General features: G+C 37.0%; 1 protein-coding gene across 1 annotated transcript; it reads right to left on the bottom strand.

Annotated features, from left to right (window-relative positions):
• Window positions 1-7,067: 7,067 nt before the first annotated feature.
• Window positions 7,068-7,931, bottom strand: LOC145805400 (uncharacterized). Its single transcript, XM_082900529.1, has one exon. It carries the CDS (start codon window positions 7,929-7,931, stop codon window positions 7,068-7,070), a length of 864 nt encoding a protein of 287 aa, XP_082756655.1.
• Between the last annotated feature and the right edge of the window lie 15,542 nt (window positions 7,932-23,473).

The following is a 23,473-nucleotide window of genomic DNA, read 5'->3' as shown; positions in this document are numbered from 1 at the left end:
GGTCATGTGGGAACAGTAAAGCCAGGACCTATCTGAAGCTATATGGGTTCCAGACTGCAAAGCAAGAGAAAAGAGGAAATATCGAGCATCTGAGTTCGTTTTAACTTCAGTAAGTTCCGAGATTGCATTCCGTGTGTACCTCTTCAAGTCTTGCCAATGCTCCAAAGTATGAGTGTGCCTCTACCTCAAGCTCAAGATCAAGTCTACTTCAAGCCAGAATGGCGATCAGAAGTGCTCTCCCTGAGTACCATTCCCTGCCAGAGGCATCTTGGCTGTGTTCGCAATGAGTTCCTAGGAGACCAACTGCGACGGTGGAAACTAGAGTTCGAATGGTTGTTGCCTAGAACGCAAAGGTTCGGGATTTCCGAGACTAAAGTCTGGTTTAAATACCCAGAGGCGTGTCCTCGGCTTGAAGTCTGTATGGAAGCCCCATAGGTTGAGATAGCGTGTATGCACCTCAATTCTGGATACCGAACCAACCTAGTCTGTCACCCCGTTGGAGAATAGGGAAAGTTGTGAATATGATCAGGAAGAAAGGCAACATCCAAAGTGTTCTACGTGAAGAACCGTTGTCAGTATTTCAGAGCCTTTGTACTGTGAGTTGAAGGTAAGTGTTCGAAGAGCACGAAGGGAGATCCCCGTCAGAGTAGAGCGGTTCATCGCCACTCACCCCATGAGGTGCTTTCTAAAGCGCCGCTACGCTTGTTTATTGCGTTCCTAAAACATCATGCATTATATTGCATTGTACCTATCAAGTTTCTTTCTCATTCATGCACGATATTGTATGTACAGTTCATTCAAAGAAGTTCCGTTTGAGATCATTTATTTAGTGTATCAATCACACTTCATTCAGTTAGTGTATCAATCACACTTCATTTATTTAGTGTATCAATCACACCTCATTCACCCTTAGTGTATCTATCACACATTCTTCATTCGCTTAATGTATCAATCACACTTCATTTATTTAGTGTATTAATCACACTCTCTTCACTTAGTGTATCAATCACACTTCTTTCATTTTCTGTATCTATCACACACATTCTCATTTTCTGTACCTATCACACATATTCTCATTTTCTGTATCTATCACACGCATTCTCATTTTGTGTATCTATCATGCACATGTTCACTTCATTTGCTTTTGTGTATCCATCACACCTGTTCACATAGTGCATCTATCACACTTTGTGTTCATTTTTAGTGTATCTATCATACTCTGTTCACAGAGTGCATCTATCACACTTTGTGTTCATTTTTAGTGTATCTATCATACCCTGTTCACATAGTGCATCTATCACACTTTGTGTTCATTTTTAGTGTATCTATCATACTCTGTTCACATAGTGCATCTATCACACTTTGTGTTCACCTTTAGTGTATCTATCATACTTGTTCACTAAGTGCATCTATCACACTTCGTGTTCACCTTTTGTGTATCCATCACACTTGTTCACTTAGCGCATCTATCACACTTCGTGTTCACCGTTAGTGTATCTATCATACCTGTTCACTTAGTGCATTTATCACACTTTGTGTTCGCCTTTTGTGTATCGATCACACTTGTTCACTAAGTGCATCTATCACACTTTGTGTTCACCTTTAGTGTATCTATCATACTTGTTCACTAAGTGCATCTATCACACTTCGTGTTCACCTTTTGTGTATCCATCACACTTGTTCACTTAGTGCATCTATCACACTTCGTGTTCACCTTTAGTGTATCTATCATACTTGTTCACTAAGTGCATCTATCACACTTCGTGTTCACCTTTTGTGTATCCATCACACTTGTTCACATAGTGCATCTATCACACTTCGTATTCACCTTTAGTGTATCCATCACACTCGTTCACTTAGTGCATCTATCACACTTCGTGTTCACCTTTTGTGTATCCATCACACTTTGTTCACTAAGTGCATCTATCACACCTTGTGTTCACCCTTTGTGTATTTATCACACGTGCTTACTCACTTTGTGTATCTATCGTACGTTCGCTTTGTGTATCTATCACACATGCACACTGTATTCGCAGTGAGAATTGCAGTAATTCTCTTACACCCTTTCTGCATGTAATGTAGTTAGATTTGTGTATGCTTGCTTAAAACTGTTGCATGATATGCTTCGTTACAGCTTTCTTTGCGTGATCATAAGTTATGCTCGGCTTTATGCATTGTTCTTACATTTTGCCCCCGCCCTTGGGCGCATATCTTTTATCAATAGCTTGTATACTTTGTCTAAGTCTTCGGCCTTATCAAAAATGGGTCGTCTCTGGGCTTTGACATTCACTCCCGTCATTGTTATGACTTTAAAGTTCTGTCAAAGAGGGGCAACTATAGACACCCCATTTTTGACCGACCTTAAGACTCAGACGTCATCGATTGAGCGCTCGGTGATGACGCATGTTGTGCTCATTCTGAGATTTCAGAGTTTGGGCTGAGAGCCTTACCCCCAGACCTCGGGACCCTTTTGTGCTTTGCCTCGGTTTGCGAACCAGGTTCTATTTCTCTTCTCAAAGGAAGGGAGAGGTCCCGTAGACCATCTCTCAGTGGCCATAGGCTACTTTTCGTGGTCGTAGGCCACTGTTCCCGTTTGGAGACCAGTTTCTGATTTTCAGAGCCGTCGGCCGTGCGCCTCGGTTCGGGACCGCTTAACATTCTCCGTTTGTTCCGATTTTTGGCACACACCTTGTTTCCTCTCCTTAGAGGGACATTGTGGCCCGGGAGACCACCTTCGTGGTCGCACGCCACTTTCGATGCTTAAAAGTCAGTTTTCGGGGCCCTCGGCTGCTCGTTTTGGCCCCCGAACCTTCGTTTCGCATCGGTGTGGGTTCATTTTTGGCATGGACCTAGTTTCATAGTTAGGAAGGTGGTAGTAGGATGGGAGACCACATTTTTCTTCTTGGAGACCACCTTTCCCCGGTCGGCCGATTTTTCTTGCCAGGTAAGTGGTCTCCCTCACTTTTGAGCCACAATTTCTGGTCTCCCATACCACCATTGAGTTCAATTTACCTGGGAGACCACCAATATGGGTAGGCTGACCACCTTTTCAACTTGAACCTTTTGACCCCTGGCCAGCTCTCTCATTTTTTGTCTCACTGAGTGCAATCCAGTTGTGCCAGCTGGGAGGCATTTGCTCTATCCTCCGAGGTTTGACCCTTTTGTTTTGGCTTCTTAAAGAAGCTTGGTCCTTTACCCTTAGCTTCTAAGAGAAGCTTGACCCTTTTGGTTTAGCTTCCTTTCGAAGCTTGGCTTCTTTACTCCAAGCTTCTTAGAGAAGCTATGGACCTCCTCTTCTATAAGAGGGAGCCTCTCCCTCTTGAGCCAAGGTTGAGATTTTGGTGTCTAAAGCTTATACACTTCTCTCCCTATATCTCTACACTTGAGCTCCAAAACTCCATAGCTCTTGCACCATTGCCCTACACCTCCAAGCACAACACCTCCGCCATCACTCTAAGCACCTTGGAGCTGTTTTTTAGAGGTTGAAAGCTTGCTACATTGGTCCAGAAGCTGCTGGCCTTCTTCTCTACAAGGGTAAGTCTCTATTTTCCTCTTTGTAGCCTTATTTTGCTTCATAGTTTAGCTCTATTTGAAAGCATATTTAGGCTTTGTCATAAACTGAAAAAAGTCTTTTTTTGAGCTTCTAAACATGTTTGTTTAAGGCCATTTTTCGATTGGGGGTCATCTACACCCTTGCATGCTTCATTCCATCTTGTTTTGAGCTATGCATTAGAACATTTGTGTTGGCCTTGGTTTGGCTTTTTAGCCACTGAAATCCAGCGGATTTTCAGTGTCTAACGTGTTTTTGAGCCTCAAAATCAGAGAGGGGTGACCCTCTCACCCCTTGTTTTGTTTACTAGCTTTGTTGGCCTTACAAAGGAGCCCCTATTTGCATGTTTCAAAGCCATGTTTCAAGCCACTTTTTGTGAGTTTTGTGACCTGCATAGGCTCTGTCCAGAGCCCTTTTTTCTATGTTAAATTTCTATTATGCATGTGTAGAGTAATCCTCTTCAAGGCCTTCCAAACGCTTCCTAGACTTATTTCAGGCCATTTTCAGTGAGTTTTAGGGCCCTCATAACCTCTGTCCAGAGTTAGTTTTTCTATTTTGTGTGTCCATCATACATGTGTAGAACAACCCTCTCATTGGCCTTTCAAAGGAACACTTCATTCTAACATGTGTTGACTGAGTTTCAGTGGATTTTTGGTCATATTTTGACATGCCATGTTTCTTTTTTTGGCTGGTTTGGTGGCCCCTCATGTACTTCATACATATGTAGTGTAAACCATGCTTACTAGCCTATGTTGCATGTTGTTTTGGCCCTTCATGTTAGCACTTTTTGGCTATGCCTTAAACTGATTTTGTGCATTTTTTGGACTGCCTTAACTCTATTTTTGGGTCTCATGGTCGAATGATGCTTGTTTTGCATGCTTGTAGTTCAATATCCATGCCTAGCTTTGAGATTTGAGGTCTATTGCATGCATATACTGAGGTGTTTTCATGCTTTGGGGTCATTATACATCATATTTCAGAGCTTATATGAATGCCATATTCCCATGATTTCCACTCTTTAAACGTGTTTGAGAGTTGTGCATAAATGCCTCGTTTTCGGACCATTGCATGAGTTTCGTTTCTTTGCATGTTGAGTCATCATTTTGGGCCGTTTTCCCACTGTTTTAGTCCTTCCTAGGGTCTTTTTAGGGCTGGTTTTGCCATTTATACATTGCTTTGTGTACCTCTTGTATAACCCACTTCACTAGTTTCAGTATTCGAGCCATCTTGCATGCATTGTGTGACATGTTTGCATGATTCGGGACCATTGTACATTATGTTTCAGAGCTGGAAAATGTGTGTTTGCATGCCATACTTCATCCTTTGCCATGCTTAGTTAGAGTTGCATGTTGTGCCTTAGGATCGGTCCTTTGCATCCGTGCATGTTTGCATGTATTTCGGTTGTCTCATTTCCATCATATGGCCACTGATGTGAGTGTGGCTGAGGTCCACTCATATTGGTGTAAGTCCATCTTGCATTTGTATATGCCATTTAGTTCATGTGCGCATGATAGTCTTCGTAAGTGCATTGTGTATGCCATGTTATGTCACGTGCATTGTGTATGCCATTTTAGCCCATAGCATTGCGTATGCTAGGTTGCATGTTAGTCGCATTGTGTATGCCATCTCATTGCTTTGTGTTTGGAGTAGGGTTTAGTCCGAACACGGGAAACGAGGGACGTTTCGTACTCCAAGTGACGAAACGTGTCTCGATTCTCGGTCGCCGACACTCTTGACTGTCCATGATAGAGTTGTTGGCTTTACTTGCTTATATGTGCATTCATTTCACATCGAGTCGTGCAATTCAACTTCTCGGCCATCATGCACCGAGATGCGTGATTGGTGGCATGAGAATCGAAGACTACACTCCCTAGAGCTTGTGCAATGATAAAGAGAGTGGTCGTGCACACATTTGTAGAAAATACATTGCCTTTTCTCTCTCTTGCCTTTGTTGCAGAAAAAACCAGAAACCAGAGATAGAAACTGGTCGGCCGACCAGATTTTCTGGCAGGCCGACCACCCTCTTTGGTCTCCACTACAAAGGGTGGTCCACAGGTGGTCTCCCATGCTAATAACTGGTCGGTGGCCTTCCCAAGGTGGAATTTCAGCCTTTTGGAGCTTTGTGCAAGTTTCTGAGATCAATTGCAAACAAGGGTGAAGCGAGGCATCGCGATGGAATTGACCGACAAGGCGACTCGAGCATGCATGCATCTTTTATCAGTTAGAACAAAGCTAAGGCAGTCCATTACTTGTAGTGTTGCATGCTAGTTTATTCGCTTTCCTAGATAATTTGTTAATTAATTAGGGTTTTTGTAACATTTAATTAGCTAGAGTAGTTAATTATTCATTCAGACTGTATTATTTATTCGGACCCTCCGAGCGAGGGCACAATTGTAATAAGTGTACGTGTGTGTGATGTATGTCTTCCAACCCCACGTCTTTCTCCCTTTTATTTACCAGCTTATGATGGTTAGATTAGGGCATGTTTCAATTAGCATACTTATGCTTGCATGTTTGCATCATTCATCTGTATTGCATGCACCGGGCTCGGCGCATCATACTAACTGCATTGTATTTCAATTCCAAATTGAATACGTGTTAGCTGTAGCATCTCATATGCCATTCTTAGGATAGCCGAGCCTATTTCTAGTTGCATTTTGCATATGTTGCATTAGCCATCTTAACATGAACTAAGATCATGCATTGATTACTAACTAGTTTCTGGTTTAGCTTGGAGTACTCGGTAAGTGTTTATACTTTAGCATCCTTGCATGCGTGTGAGTGACTGCCATGATAGCATGTTTACTATGAGGCTAACTGCTTATGTGATATACCTGCCTGAATGCCAGTGGGTGAAGGTTGGATTATCTGAATTGGAATAATGCATTGACTGTGAGTTTTAAGCCCACTTGAGAGTGGCAAATCATCTTGTTTTCTAAGCCCACCTGAGGGTGACAAATTCGTATTTTTGCCTACATGCGAGTAGCACCTTCAAACCGTTTTTCAAAATGAACATGAGATGTTTTGTTCTAATTCAGGCGATCCAATCTATACTTATATGCTGTGTCCATCACGTAGTAAATCTAGGCTAATAACCAGAATAAGAACACATAGTGTTTTCAAAACTCGATATCATGGTTAGTAGAGGTCGATCTTTCATCAGGCGAACGGGGGTGCTCACAAAGTGACCTTCTCCAATCGTACCCAAGTTCTCGTGCCGAGGCAACTTTGGTGATGATGGACACGTGGCCTTAGGCAAACGAGTCAGGGTTTCCTAAATTCCCCAAAATAAAATATTTAGGCGGCGACTCTGTATCTGGCAAAGCAGTCCATGTTTGGCACTTCTTTTAAAAAATCTGTTTTCAAAAACGATTTGCCGGATTTAGACTCTTTGATGATTTATCGGTCTCGCATTGCACTCTGCGAGATTAGATACAGGACCGTGACATTTGAGTCCTAAACTGTAGTGAGCCCAATGAACAAAACAGGATTTCCCTCCCGGGACGTTCGGGGACGTCTACAGTTGTGTCCTGGGTACTACATCAATGGTGAACTCAATTTCCCTATCAATTAACTCCCCAAGTAGGTCAATAGGAAATACATCAGGAAATTCACAGGCCACGGGAATATTTTCCACACTAACACTATCCGAAAATACAGTCAACACACAACACAAGTAGCCTCGACAACCTTTCCTTAACGATTTCCTAGCTTTCATAAATGAAATCAAGTATGGTAGAGGAACTACCCTATTTATAGTAAAAACAAATTCAGGCACACCTGGTGATCTAAACACGACAAATTTACTCACACAATCAATGGTGGCATAGTATTTCATTAACCAATCCATACCAAGTATGCAGTCAAAATGATCAATACCCAATGGCAATAAATCAACATACAATGTCACATCCCCAATCACAACATCACATATCGGATAAACAGAAGTACATATCATAGAACTTCCAGATGGTGTAGACACAGATAGTAAACAGTTCATAGGTTCTAACGGGCTATTTAATTTCCAACAAAAATCATACGATACAAATAAATATGTGGAACTAGAATCTATTAACACATAGGCATTTTGAGCACAGATAGAGATTATACCTGACACCACAGATTCGGTATTTTGTACATCTCCAGGTACTAATGCAAACACTCGACCTTGTCTCAGAGTCTCTCTCCCGGTATGGGTTTTCACATTTGTTCTTGGTGCAAGGGTAAATCTAGCTGAACTTGCCGTGGGATGATTAGCATTAACAGATCTCATTGGATAATCTCTGATCATATGGCCATCCTTGCCGCACCGAAAACAAGTGCTAGATGCACGGTGACATGTGCCCTTATACTTCCTTCCATATTCTGGAAAAACTAGCATAGATCCACTGCTTTGGCTTGAACTACTTAACGATCCAGTATTTTTCCTTTTACCTGTAAATGATGAGCGGCCCTTCCGAAAATTGGATCTAGATCTTTTGCCTCTCTATTCTATTGTTGGTGCTTTGGTTTGTTGTTTTGCTGCCAAAATGGCTTCTGCCATCAATGACCTATCAAGTACTTCTACATAAGTAGGCAACTTCAATACGCCTACTCTGTCATACACATCCAAATCTAGTCCTCCCTCAAACTTTCAGGCTTTCTTATAATTCGAGTCCACCATATGTGGGGAAAAATGAGCTAATTCGGTAAACTTGGCCTCATATTCGGCCTCCAACATCCTTCCTTGCTTAAGTTCATGAAATTCCGACACCTTCCGATCCCTAAAGCATTGGGAAAAGTACTTGTTGTAGAAGATTTCATTGAATTGAGCCCAAGTCATATTCCCATTACTATTTTAGATCAATAACCACCATCTCCAAGCTTCATCTTTAAGAGTGTAGGTGGCCAATAAAACCTTCTGACTCTCAGTACAGGCGAACACTTCAAATAACTTTTCCATTTCAAGTAACCCTGTCTCCGCTTTCAACGATTTAATACCACCCAAGAAAGTTGAAGGTTTCATCTTCATGAATTTCTGCGTTAGGTTAATGATGTCATTATTATCCAACTCAACTTGGATCGGAGGAGGCGGAGGAGGCATCGGTTGTTGTCTCTGTTGAGTTGGAACGGTAATCATTTGTTCCATTCGGCTCATGCGAGCCTCTAAGGATTCACTTGCATCATTACTTCTTGCATTCTCTATTAGCTAGAGGTAAACAAAACAATAATAAACACAGGCGAGTAATCCCATCCACAATGTTCAGATTATTTAGTTTCAGTTCATTTGTTTCATTTATGTGAGGTTAAGTTGAATTCATGTTTAGATCCAGTTGTCATAGTAATTAACTCATATACTCACACATGCACATGGAATGTCCCTACTTCTTTTTTAGGACACTCTATAGCTCATATGGACTTATGTGTGTGGTGTATCACGTGCTCTGATACCACTCTGCCACGACCCAAACCCGCCCCTATAGGTTTAGCATTGTAATCGGCCAGTAATCCTTAGATTACCCTCTTAACAGAACAACTTATAATAAGGGGCTGCGGAAGCGAATATAGAAATATACATTGTCCATAGAGCTGCGTTAACGGATATGAGATAAAAATCTTTAAAACAAACTTATATATATATATATGTGTGTGTGTGTGTGTGTGTGTGTGTGTGTGTGTGTGACGTCATAAATACATTAGTCTTACATCACCCATATACACAGATGAAACCAAAAAGGGAACTTATCCCAATGTACCGAAAAGCAAAACAAACAAAAACATCTGTAGCAAGGTTACAAACTAGATATCTCAAAAGGGAACCTCCCCGGGAGGCACAGTGGCTGGATGACCCAAAACTCCATGCAGCAGCTTAGGCCTGGCCGCGTGCCTGCTCATGTACATACATAGTATAAATAATGAACGGAAGCGCAGCGAATAATAACAGAGTAAAGGGTTTAAACGAACGATGTCCATAACAGATTTAGAAATCAGAGTTCATATCAGAAATAGATTTATATTCATATTCTTGTTCAAGTTACATACTGAAAGCAGAGTTCATGCTTCGTCATACATAGTGCATCCAATAGCGTTATCATGCTTATTAGTTCCATAAGGAACCTCCAATATCGAGTACTTGTAATATACTTGAGCCACGGTATTATTACCCCAGGTAGGGGCCTTGTACTTGTAGACCACGGTATTATTACCCTTGGGCAAGGGCCATGAGACCACGGTATTGTTACCCCCAAGCAAAGGCCTTGTACTTGTAAACCATAGTATTATTATTACCCCCGGGCAAGGGCCTTGTGCTAAGGATACCACGCATACTTGTCGAAAATTGGACATTCATTCATTGATACATGTAGCTCGATTTTTTCGCGTCCCCTTTCAGAAGCTCGAAAAAAAGCCCTATAGTTTAGACTCCCGTAGTTCTGAATCTAATCTTACAAATGCAATGTGAAATTGATAATCACCAAAGAGTCTAAATCTGGCAAATCATTTTGGAAAATTGATTTTGAATCAAAAAGTGCCAAAATTGGACTGCTTTGCCAGATACAGAGTCACCACCTAAATGTTTTATTTTTAGAGAAATTTAGGAAACCCATGACTCGTGCCAAAGGCCACATGTCCGTCATCACCAAAGTTGCCTCGGCTCGGGAACTTAGGTACGAGAGGGGAAGGTCATGAATTGGGCACCCCCGCTCGCCCGATCAAAGATCGGCATCTGCTAATCATGATATGATTTTTATGTACATTATGTGCTCTTGTTCTGATTATTAAGCTATATTTACTATGTGGTGCGTACAAGCAAGTATAGACTAGTTTGCTCAATTTGAAACAATTCCATTCATATTTGTTTTTTGCAAAAATGGTTTGAATTTTCCACCTCAAGTGGGCTTAAAAGTTTGCGGATTTGCCACCAAACGTAAGTGGGCTTAAAACTGATTTGCCATTTAACAAAGTGGGCTTAAAAAAACATGTATTGGTTGAATCGTTCCAATTCAAGTAACAAGCCTTTATCCACAGGCATTCAAGCAGTTAATCAAATACGTATTTAGCCTCATGGCAAGCATGCTAGACATGGAAACACTCACATTCATGCGAGTATGCTAAAACGTTAAAAACTCACCTAGTACTCCAAACTAAGAAGATATGAGTTAGAAAAATATGCATGACTCCTAACTATACAAGATGTCTAATGCAACACATGCGATATGCAATTAATAGACTCAGCTACTAATATGGCATATGAAGCAATTTGATAACATGTGGTTAAACACTTATTCAAAGAATATTGAAATGACAATGCAGTTTGAATGATGCGCCGAGCCTCAATGCATGCAATACGAATGAATGGATGCAAACATAAGGTATGCTAATTGAAACATGTCCCTAATCTAACCATCAAATGCTGGTAAATAAAAGGGAGAAAGACGTGGGGTTGGAAGACATACAAGCACGCACGCACACTTATTACAACATTACGCCCTTGCGAAGGAGCATCCGAATGAAACTAGCTAAGCTACACTACTTAACTAATTATTACAACACTTGAAATGAATTAACTAACTATTATATGGTAATTAATTATTACAATTAAATATTTAACTATCTAAGTTAATTAAATATTACAAAGCGAACTAATTAGCTAAATACTTAACTAATTAATTATTACAACATGAATTAATTAACTAATCTACTTAAATAGTTACAGCATTTGCATGAATTAGCTACAACTAATTAACTAAGCAAATTAACTAAATGGCCTCAGGAAACGAGGGATGCATGCATGCTCGATTTTTTTACTCGAAGAACATCCATTGTCTACCACTAGTTGCCTTTGTTGCACAACACTTACACTGTTTTCCTCCTCCAAATCAACACTACTCTGCTTTAGAAGCACAATTTTCACAGGTGGCCAGCCGGCCACAAATGAGGGTTTGCCGGCCAACATTGAGGGGTTGCTGGCCATTGGAGGTGGCCTGCCGGCCACTGATAAAGGTTTGCCAACCATTGAAGCCAAGTCTTTCCTTGTTGCAACAGAGGACAAAATAGAGCAAGAAATGGGTGGTCTCACAGGTTGTTTATACCATGTATCACCCCTTATCATCAACACAAGCTCAAATGAGTGATACATTTGGCCATCAAACCATCAATCAAGTAATTTCCATGCATGATGGCTAAGGGACCAATTTGTACAAGTTCAATGAATGTAAAACAAGACTCAAATGCCATCACCCCATAATGCATGATCAAGGGTAACGGAGACCTAGGAAAGTGACACATTTCATCACTTTGAAGTATGAAATGCCCCATTCTCCTTGTGTTCAAATTAACGTATGATTTGAACACATACAATGCAACACAGAGAAATGCTTATCTTGTCACTTTTACTTGCCAATTTTGTTTACACATTTTAGTTACCAAATCATTTTTTAATCAATTTGTCCATTGGTGAGTGTCCTCTAAGATGAAAGAAATGTCAACCAAGGGATAATGTAAGGCAAGAGAGAGATCATGTCGTTAATAACGAACCCTCAAAGAGGATTAAACCATTAAGCATGACCTTAATCTTAAGCTTAAAGGATCCCAAGCTTGAAACAACCCTCAAAAGCAAATGAAAGAGTGAAGCAAATAGGGAGGTTGCAGAGTTTATAGTACTGAAATGGAGTGAAAAACAACACCAAAAGATGCTATCAACTCAAACAAGAGGTGTCTAAGCCCCTAAAACACCAACTTATGAAGACTATTACACTACAACCATGCAAAACAAGACTCAAATGAACTAATCAACCCAAAATAGAGCTAAAGCGGGCTATTTTAGAGGCTAAAACATGCAGACTTGAGCTAAGTTAAGCTAGAAAAACATTCTAACATATGGAGATAACTAAGCATGCAAACAAGACACAAGGAAGGGAGGCTAACCCCTTCAAATTTGGACTTCAAAATTAGTTTTTTTCCACTGAAAAACCTCTAAAATTCAGTGGTTAAAAGGCCCAAAAAAGTTGTTTTGAAAGTGGTGAACAAAGGTACAAAAGCTTTACAAACAAATGAGTAAGAAGGGTAAAGCACCCCCTAACTGAAAATGGACTCAAACCACCACCTTTAGGCCACAAAAATAGAGTTTTTTACAGTTCAAAATCAGCCCCAAAACAGCCCCAAAACAGTAGAAGAAGATGGCAAAGCAAGTATGTAAAATAAGCTAACAAAGCAAGTGTTATACTTCTTGAAGCCAAGGCACAAATTAGGCAACAAAGCAAGCCACAACCACCTTCTAAAGCTCAAAGAGGGTCTCAAGTAACCTCAGCCCAAAGAGAAGCAACTTTGATCAAGGAAGTGTATGCAAAAGTATAGGATTTCTGAGCAAATGTATACAAAATTGCAAGAGAGAGAGAGAGAATTTTGCTCCAAAATTTCTAACCCTCTACAATGGGGGAGAAGGTCCCATATTTATAGAAAAACAGGTTTTTAGCTGAGTTAAATCAGTCCATACACGTGTCTGGTGATTAAGCCCAATGTGCCAACAGCTGGAATAGCTGTCAAGAAAATATCTGCAAAAAAGGTCACTGGTGGCCGGCAGGCCACACCATTGGCCGACAAGGCACAAGGGTGGCCGGCAACCTCGAACAGTGGCCGGTTGGCCACTAGGGGTTGCAAGCTTGAAGCACTAAAGTTTTAGTTTGAAATACTAAGGTTTTGGTCCAAAACAAGGCACAAAACGGACACGGTTTCAGGGCTCAAAAGCGGGGCATTACGCCGAGGACTTTGAGCACTCAAAACAAACACATGCAATCACAATCATTGTGTGCACAAACGATGACTTCCAAGTCTTGAGGACGGTCAAAAATGGGGTGTCTACAATACAGAACATAGCATTTCAGAAAGCAGATCATTTCTTGTTATATCATATAAGAAAATACTTTAATGTGAACATAGTTTTACAAAGTTAATACTCACAGATGGCTCAACTTGCAGAATAGAAAAATCAGATTGTGGCTCGTGACCTACACACACATAATAAAACACACACTCGATTGGTGCTTAACTTCTTTCATCTCATTGTAGTGTGTTTGTAGGTCTGAACCCCTTATTATGTCTTAATCATGGCCTAAGAATGCTTAGGATGCAACGTGGATGCTAAAAATGCACTTTGGAACTCTTAACAAAACTTGCTAAAAACAGAGGTCACGCTCAAGTGCAACTTTCCTCACTCGAGCGGACATGCAAACATGTGAGGGGACGCTCGAGGGCAACTTCCTTCGCTCGAGGTTGCGCTCGAGCGGTCAACAAACTCTAAAAAAGTACTGGTGATGTGAATTCTCTGCTTGATGGCCGCTTGACGATCGCTCGAGCGTGAGACTGAGGTCCCCGCTCGAGCGCAATTTCTATCGCTCGAAAGGTCTGCAGAATGTGAAAACTTCTAGGAGCTTGCATTTCACATTTGAGTGGACTTATGGTCGTTCGAGCGGAAATGCAAGACCTCAGAGTGGTCGCTCGAGCACAGAGTTTGTCGCTCGAGCGGAAGTATAGAATCTGGAATTTCCAGATTGCACTTCCAAGCTCCCAACTCGAATTACACACTTCAAAACTCATCTTTTTGGGCCAAAATTCCAAAAAACATTTAGAAATTTGCAAAATACCATGATTTGAAGATCATTTCACAAAATCAAAGCCCCAAAGCATGCCAATTGACCAAAGCTCCAACTTGAAATTTATGAATATGCCATGAACATGACATGCATGAATTACTTTGAACTTAGACTTTCCAAAACGGTCAAATGGTAAGAAATGTGATGACTTCTCAAAACCAAGTCAAGATAGACACGTGCATGTGAAAATTCTTTAGAAATTTACTCAAAATATCATGATATATACATGCATGCATGATATGGTTCAATTCTTTTCATTTCTAATTCAATTCTTGTATTATCCAACATAATTCTCTAGAGCTCATGTCCTACACATCATAATTGTACAATTTAAAGGTTGAATTCTTACCTAGGCTTGCCAATGATGCTCTAGATGATCAATTGTTAGAAGTTCCAAGCCAAAATCTCTAGATTCTCTAGCAATCTTCTTAATTTGAGCTCAAACTCCTGTTTCCTCTCTCTCCCACGTTTGGTTTGTGTGTGCAAGCTCAAAGATGTGTTGAGATGAAGAAAAAAAATGAGTGGAGGTACAATAGGTGCCTTATATAAGCTTAATTAGGAGTTGGTTAATTAGTTGACATTAATTATTTTAATTTAATCGCTCCGAATCGAATTCTAATTAAACATACCATAATGTTCTAAAAATCCTAAATAGCATGTACATCAAGTCAATTTCGTAATCAGATGCTGATAAGGCTTTCAGTTCGCAGAACGAAACAGAAATGCAAACAGATATTTCTATGATAAATAGATATAAGCATAAAATGCGACACACACACATACAATTAATTCAGAATTTCACCTTAATTATTGATTAGGCATATTAAATCATGAATTAACGTTAATCAAAGGTCGGGGTTATTACACTCTTCCACTACCATCTTCGCCTTGAAATTATCTTATCCAATGTTGAATCTACAACGCTAATGTCGAATCCACGACGATGAGTCACTCCGTAATCCACCAAAACTTCAGGCCCAAGTTTCCCGAAATCCACCAAAGAACAACTCTCTCTTTTGTGAATAAAAGAAAATAAACAAACCTTTTGATGATGTTGATATAAAGTTCATGGATCCATTGATCACTCTTAAATCATTAAGAAAAAACTCATAAAGTACTCTCCAATATAAAACACTTTTTTTTTTCCTCTCTAAAAATCTAAACGGCACAAATCCTAAAAACAGCGAAGGGCGCACTTTATAGAAAATAGGATCGCGTAGACCGCTTGAGCAAACATTTCACCACTCAAGCAGTGTGACTAAAGGCGATACGAAACATATAGGCTGACCGCTTAAGCGCAACTTTCACCACTTGACCAGTAAAACTTTCTTCTCAAAAGTTCAGGCACTCTGCAAAAATACTGGATGATCATTTTCTTCACTCGAACGCACAAATGACCGCTCGAATGATCAAACAACTTCGACGGCATTAGCGAAGTGGAAAACATGAAACAATTAAGATCACAAACTCCTCTGCAAGGCATAATTTGGGTTGGATTCGCATCTCAACACTCATAATCTTACTGAAACAAAAAAGCGAATAAAATTACAATTGAAATGAATTTTGTCAAACGGGATTGCCAATTACAAAAACTTAACAATATATATATATATAATTGTGAGAATTATATTGTTATATGTAATTGGTTAATATTATACAATCATAACATACCACACTCGAATATAATTTGTGTAACAAAATGAATGATTAGTATATAATTTGATGTATTTACATATAGTGAGTCATGGACCTAAAAGTTGAGAAAATATAATTTATCAATATCAATATCTATATCCGTATATGCATATAGATATCATAAAAGCCAATAAAAAATAATCTTACCATGATAATTTTTAACTGTTAATCCAATGGCAAATAAAATATTATCATTTTCTAGAGTATGATATAGTTGCATGCCATCAGTTGTCGCAAACGCATTCCATAGAGTTAGTCTTACTAACGTGAAACTGTTTTTACAATTTAAAAAAAAAAAAAAAAGTTGAGACTAGGAAAAATAATATCATAAATAGAGTATTTCAAATTTTATAAAGATATAGAAAAATAAAAACACACAAATAATCCCATACATAATATGGGTGATATGGTAGTTAATATTTATATTATGAAAGAGAAGATTAAATAATTTATTACTTGACTGAATAAGTTTTTTAAAAACATAGAGATGGTTACAATCCATACAATTTTTTTTTTTCTCATCTTGTGATTGAAACGGAGTGTACAAAAAATCAATCACAAATTAAATCAATTGATAGTTAAAAAATAAAATTATTTTTTTGTTCAAAAAACACAGTGAGTTAAAGACCCAATTATATATATATATATATGTTTTTTTAACAAGACAACATACAATCCAATCATCAAAAATCATAGAGATTGTCACAACCTAAACAATTTTTTTTCTCATCATGTGATCGGAATGGAGTATAAAAAAACACAATTATTTAAAAAATAAAATCACCGTGTGATCATAATAGAGTGTAAAAAAACACAATCATGTTTTTGCTCATAATAAAAAAAGAAGAAGCAATGAAGTCAATTGGTTCAAAAAAAATAGTGATTTAAAAACTTAATCACAAATTAAGTTAATTGATAGTTAAAAAGCATAATCAGTGTGTTTAGTTTCAATTTTTTAAAAATTGAGTTTGTTTGTTTTTTGTATTTTTTTGTTTTTAGTAAATATTTTTTAAATTTTAAGCAATTTTTTTACTTTTTTAAATGTACCTTACTTAGATGTATCTAAATAGTAAAATATTTGTGAAAAAATATTTTAAAAAATTAATAAATACATAAAAATATAAAAAATGTGTTGAATTTTTTTTTTTTTTTTTTTGGTGTTTAGTGTATTTTTTAAAGATTTTTTTCACAAATATTATACTTTTCAAGTACATTTATGTTAGGTGTGTCTAAAAATTTTTTTTAAAAAAATGCTTAAAATATTTTTAAAAAATTCATTGAGAATATTAAAATATGAAAAATAAAAAAGTAGAATTTTCTTAAAATTAGAACCAAACAAAGTGAATAATTTTTTTTTTCAAAAAATACAGTGACTTAAAAAATCTGATTACAATTTTTTTTTTCCTAGATAAAATACAATCTAATCATCATCAATAGTGGGTAATTTATGCAAACCTAATGAATAAAATCTTTTTTTTTTCTTCAAAAAACATAGATTAAATGGAGTGTAAAAAAACACAATCATTTAAAAAAATAAAATTACTGTGTGATCAAAACAAAGTGTAAAAAAAACATAATTACATTTTTGCTCATAATAAAACAAAAAAGTAATGAAGTCAATTTGTAATTAAAAAATATAATTTTTTTTTTCTCAAAAAAAAAAGTGAGTTAAAAATCCAATTACAAATTAAGTTAATTAATAGTTAAAAAGTACAATCATTTTTTTTCTCAAAAAATACAATGAGTGAAAAAACTTATTACAAAATACAGTTTAATTATCATCAATAGTGGGTACTTTATGTAAACTTATATAGATTAAGAATATAATCACCGTATTGAAAAATAAATTAAGTCTAATCACAATCACAAAACACAATGTAATCATTATCAATAGTAGGTACTTTATGTAAACTTAATGAATACAATTATTCCTAATCAGTTTAAAGATACAATCACTGTAATAAAAAATAAATGAAAAAATTACTTATAGATTTTGAAAATTGTGTTGGAATGAAAATTGTAATTGTGAAGGTGTTAACCTTTTTTTCCAGATTCGTTCCAAGTTTCTCTTTTCTGAACTTTCTCTTTAGGCTTCATAATATAATAGAGTTTAGGTTAGTAGGTAGCAGTTGGGTAATATGATAAGTCCAATTAAATGATAGAACAATATGATGAGTCAAATTAAATGGTCGGCTGACAGTTGGGTGGGAAAGGTTTTTATTTTTAATATTTAAATCAGAAAATTAGAAAATTAAAATTGAAATATTGAAATTTCCACAAGATTTGTGGGTTAGAAATTCCCTTTCCTTACAATCATTCCCAATCACAAATTAAGTCAACTGATATTTAAAAAACCCAATCATTTTTTTTTCAAAAAATATAGTGAGTTAAAAAACCCAATTATAATTTTTTTTTTTGGTAGACAAAATACAATTTAATCATCATCAATAGTGGATATTTTATGTGAACCTAATGAATACAATCCATTAAGTGATCGACAAAAGCACAGAGATTGTCACAACCCAAACAAATTTTTTTTTTTCTCATCATTTGATCGAAATGGAGTGTAAAAAACACAGTCAATTGATAGTTAAAAAACACAATCACAAATACAATGAGTTAAAAACCCAATCAAAAATTAATTACAAAATTTTTAATTGATATTTAAAAAACAGTCTTTTTTTTATTTAGAAAACACAATAAGTTAAAAAATCCAATCAATTTAAAAATAAAATCACTGTACTGAAAAATAAATGAAAAAATTACTGAAAAACTGTAAAGATTATGTTGGAATGAAAATTGTAACTGCGAAGGTATCAACCTTCCATCCTGTCAAAAAAGTTATTGTAATAAATCTCGAATCAATATTTAATAAATTATAAAGTAGAAAATAAAAACACACAAATATCTCCATTGGTACCCATTTATTTTTTAATAGAAAAAAAACACACACACACACAAATAATCCCATCCATAATATAGGTGATATGGTAGTTAATATTTATATTGTGAAAGAAGAGGTTAAATAATCTATTACTTGACTAAATAAGTTTTTAAAAAACACAGAGATTGTCACAATTTACACAAATTTTTTTTCTCATCATGTGATCGAAACAGAGTGTACAAAAACTCAATCACAAATTAAGTCAATTGATAGTTAAAAAATACAATCATTTTTTTGTTCAAAAAACACAGTGAGTTAAAGACCTAATTACAATTTTTTTTTTTTTTGTAAGACAACATATAATCTAATCATCAAAACACATAGAGATTGCACAACCCAAACAAATTTTTTTTCTCATCATGTGATCGAAATGGAGTATAAAAAAGTACAATCATTTAAAAAATAAAATCACCATGTGATCACAATGGGGTGTAACAAAACACAATCACATTTTTACTCATAATAATAATAATAATAATAATAATAAAAGAAGCAATGAATCCAATAGGTTCAAAAAAACATAGTAACTTAAAAATTCAATCACAAATTAAGTTAATTGATAGTTCAAATAATTTTTTTCAAAAAATACAATGAGTTAAAAAACCCAATTACAAATTTTTTTGGCTAAACAAAATACAATCTAATCATCATCAATAGTGGGTACTTTACGTGAACCTAATGAATACAATTTATTTTTTTTTTCAAAAAACATAGATTCAATGGAGTGTAAAAAAAAACACAATCATTTAAAAAAATAAAATAACCGTGTGATCAAAACAGAGTGTAAAAAAAACACAATCACATTTTTCCTCATAATATTAATAAAATAAGAAAAAGCGATGAAGTCAATTGGTAATTAAAAAATATGATTATTTTTTTTCAAAAAACATAGTGAGTTAAAAACCCAATCACGAATTAAGTTAATTGATAGTTAAAAATCATAATCATTTTTTTTTTCAAAAAATACAGTAAGTTAAAAACTCAATTATAAAATACAATCTAATCATCATCAATAGTGGGTAGTTTATATGAACCTATATAGATTAAAAATACAATTCCTATATTAAAAATAAATTAAGTCCAATCACAATCACAAAATACAATATAATCATCATTAATAGTAAATACTATATGTGAACCTAATAAATACAATCATTCCTAATCAGTTTAAAATTAAAATCACCATATTGAAAAATAAATGAAAAAATTGCTTACAAACTTTAAAGATTGTGTTGGAATGAAGATTGTAATTGTGACAGTGTGTAGACTAGACCTTCTTCGCGCGCCCCTTTTCGGAGAGGCGCGAATTGGTCTCCTACAGTTCGGACTTCTATCACGATTCTGAATCTAATCTCACAAAGTGCAATGTAAGACTGATAAACACCAAAGAGTCCAATCCGGCAAACCATTTTGGAAAATTAGATTTTAAATCAAATTATGCCAAACTGGACTGCTTTACCAGATTACAGAGTCGCCACCTAAATATTTATTTTTGGAAAATTTAGAAAACCCTGACTCGTGCCAAAGGCCACGTGTCCGTCATCACCAAAGTTGCCTCGGCTAGGGAACTTGGGTACAAGAGGGGAAAGTCCTGAAATGAGCACCCCCGCTCGCCCGATCAAAGGATCAGCCTCTACTAAACATGATATGTTGTTTTATAAACACATGTGTTCTTATCCCGGTTATTAGCTAACTTTACTATGTGATGCGCACAGCATACAAGTATAAACCAAAATCGCAAGAATTGGAACAAATTAACTCATGTTTGTTTTCAAAAATGGTTTGAAAGTGCCACCCTTAAGTGGGCTAAAACGCGGATTTGCCATCAAACATGATGGGCTTGAAACATGATTTTGCCACTTCGCAAAGTGGGCTTAAAACTCACATTTGATGAATTGTCCCAATTCAAGTAATAAAGTCTTCATCCACAGGCATTCATGCAGTTAAGCAAATAAGCACATAGCCTCATGGCAAGCATGCTATCATGGCATCACTCACACTCATGTAAGTATGTTAAAGCGTAAAAACTTACAGAGTACTCCAAGCCAAAACAAAAGCTAGTTAGAAAGAATGTATGATCCTAACTATACAAAATGCCTAATGCAACACATGCAATAATGTAATTAAATAGGCTCAGCTATCTAATATGGCATATGAATGCAACACTTTGATAACATGTATTCAAAGAAGTATTGAAATACGATGCAATTTGAATGATGCGCCGAGCCCGGTGCATGCAAGACAAATGAATTATGCAAACATGCAAGCATAAGGTATGCTAATCAAAACGTGCCCTAATCTAACCACCGAAAGCGGATAAATAAAAGGGAGAAAGACGTGGGGTTGAAAGACATGCACACACGCACGCACGCTTATTAAAACATTACACCCTCGCGAAGAAGGGTCCGAGAGAATAAGCTAAGCTAGACTAAGCTAAGCTAATTATTATAAAACGAATTAATTAACTATTCTACCTAATTAATTATTACAAACCAAATTGAATAACTAGCTATGCTAAGCTAATTAAAATATTACAAAATGAATTGAATGATTAATTACACAAACTAATCATAAACAATAAAATGGCCTCGCAGGCGAGGGAGACATGCATGCTCAATTGGCGTCATCCCGAAAATTCATCGCCTTGCCGTCGGTTGTCTCTGTTTGCACTTGCCTTGATCTTTGAACACTATACGAACTTCAGACTGCCTCTGCTTGAAAATAGGAACATTTTTGCACCAAAATGAACTGGTGGCCGGCTGGCCACCAAAAGTGGCTGCCGACCACTTCAACTGGTCGGTCGGCTAGTGCATGTGGCCGGTCGGCTACTGCCACTAGTCAGTTAGCTACCTCATTTCCCAAACTCCTGGTTTTGCTGCAACAGAGAACAACAGAGCCAAGACAATGTATTTGCAAGGAAATATGTGTACTGCCACTCTCCTCATCATGCCTCAAGCTCAAAGGAGAGTGGCACACAGCTCTCAAGCCACCAATCAAGCATCTCAATGCATGATGGCCAAAGGACCAAGCTCGTACAAGCTTAATAAATGTGTACATAAGACTCAAATGGCCATCACCTTATTATGCATGATCAAGGATGACGGCGACCAAGAAACGTGACACGTTTCATCACTTTGAGTATGAAACGTACCACATTTCTTGTGTTTGGATTAACATCTGATCCAAACACATGCAATGCAATACAACATGATTATCATGTCCATGTTTTACTTTGCTCATTTTTGTTTACACATTTTATGTTACCGATTAATCCTTTAACCGATTAAGTCCAACGTGAAAATTATCTAATGAAAGAGGGGTCAACCAAAGGATGGTTTAAGACATGAGAGAGATCATACCTTTGGCTAGGAGGAACCCTCAAAAGAGGGTTAAAGCCATTTGAGCACAAACTCTACCCATGCTTAAACGCAACCTTAAGGCCAACCAACCCTCAAAGCAAATTAAAAGTGAAGAAATGAGGGAGGTTGTAGAATTTCCAGTGCTGAAATGCATGAGAAATAATACTACAACATGCAAACAACTCATGTATAACATATTAAGACCCCAAAACACTAAAGCTAGTGAAGAGTACTACACTAGAGGCACGCAATACCAAGCTTAAATGACCAAACCAGCTCTGGATAAAGCTTAAACATGCCAAATCAGTAGCCAAAACATGCTGAAATTTAGGCACAAAAGGCAAGAACATCATGTGCACATGTTGGCTCGCAAGCAAGACACAAAGCACAACTCTTAGAAGCAATGAAAGAGTGATATATGTGAGAGTGTGACAGTGATATATGCACTGAAATTACATGCTAAATGATGCTATGGAATGCAAACAACCCAAGCAAAGCATGTTAGAAGCCTTAAATCACAAAGCTAGTGAAGCCAACTACACTATAGCCATGCAAGGCAAAGCATATATGACCATGACCACTCAAAATAGAGCCAAAGCATGCTAAATCAGTAGCAAAAATGTGCTGGAGTTAAGCTAACATAATCTAGAATGATAGGCTAAATCATCAAACATGCTAGGCTAGTAAGCATGATTGCACTACAAGTGTAAGAAGCAAGCAACAAGTGACCTAACCAGCAAAAAAAAGAGTTAAAGCAAGTCAAAAAAGTCACAAAAACATGCTGAGATCAAGCCATGAGATGGTAGAAAAACATGCTCACATGTTGGGCCAGCAACACTTGCAAAGAAGACACAAGGAGGGGAGGCCACCCCCTCCTATTTTTGGACTTCAAAATACACTTTTTACCACTGAAATAACTCTGAATTTTAGTGGTTTAAAAGCCCAAAAGGTTTGACTTTTGCATGCTAAGAGATGATGCAAAGACACATACAAATAGGCAACAAAAAATGGGAGACAACCCCTTAGCACAAAATGGCTTTAAACCAACATGTTTAGGCCCAAAAATTAGAGTTTTTTGTAGTTGAAAATCAGGCCAAAAATAGTGTAAAAAGATGGCAAAACCAGAGTTCAAAGCAAGCTTAAAGAAGGTAAGTAGTATACCTTTGGAGCAAAGAGCACTCTAGGTACAAATGATGTACCAAATCAAGCTAAAACCACCTTTTGGAGCTCAAAAAAAGTCCCAAGGAATCTTAGCCCAAAGACAAGCAATTTTGATTAAGGATGCCTTGGCAAACTA

The sequence above is a fragment of the Camellia sinensis genome, chromosome 13 (assembly GCF_055761805.1).
Source record: "Camellia sinensis isolate YWXY chromosome 13, ASM5576180v1, whole genome shotgun sequence".
Taxonomy (NCBI): Eukaryota; Viridiplantae; Streptophyta; class Magnoliopsida; order Ericales; family Theaceae; genus Camellia; species Camellia sinensis.
The sequence above is the reverse complement of the archived record's forward strand: the minus strand, read 5'-3'. Positions and strand labels throughout refer to the sequence as shown.

What these genes read in the sequence shown, in the direction of transcription:
- LOC145805400 (XM_082900529.1), bottom strand. Translation starts at nt 7,931, where the DNA reads ATGCTAGTTTTTCCAGAATATGGAAGGAAGTATAAGGGCACATGTCAC.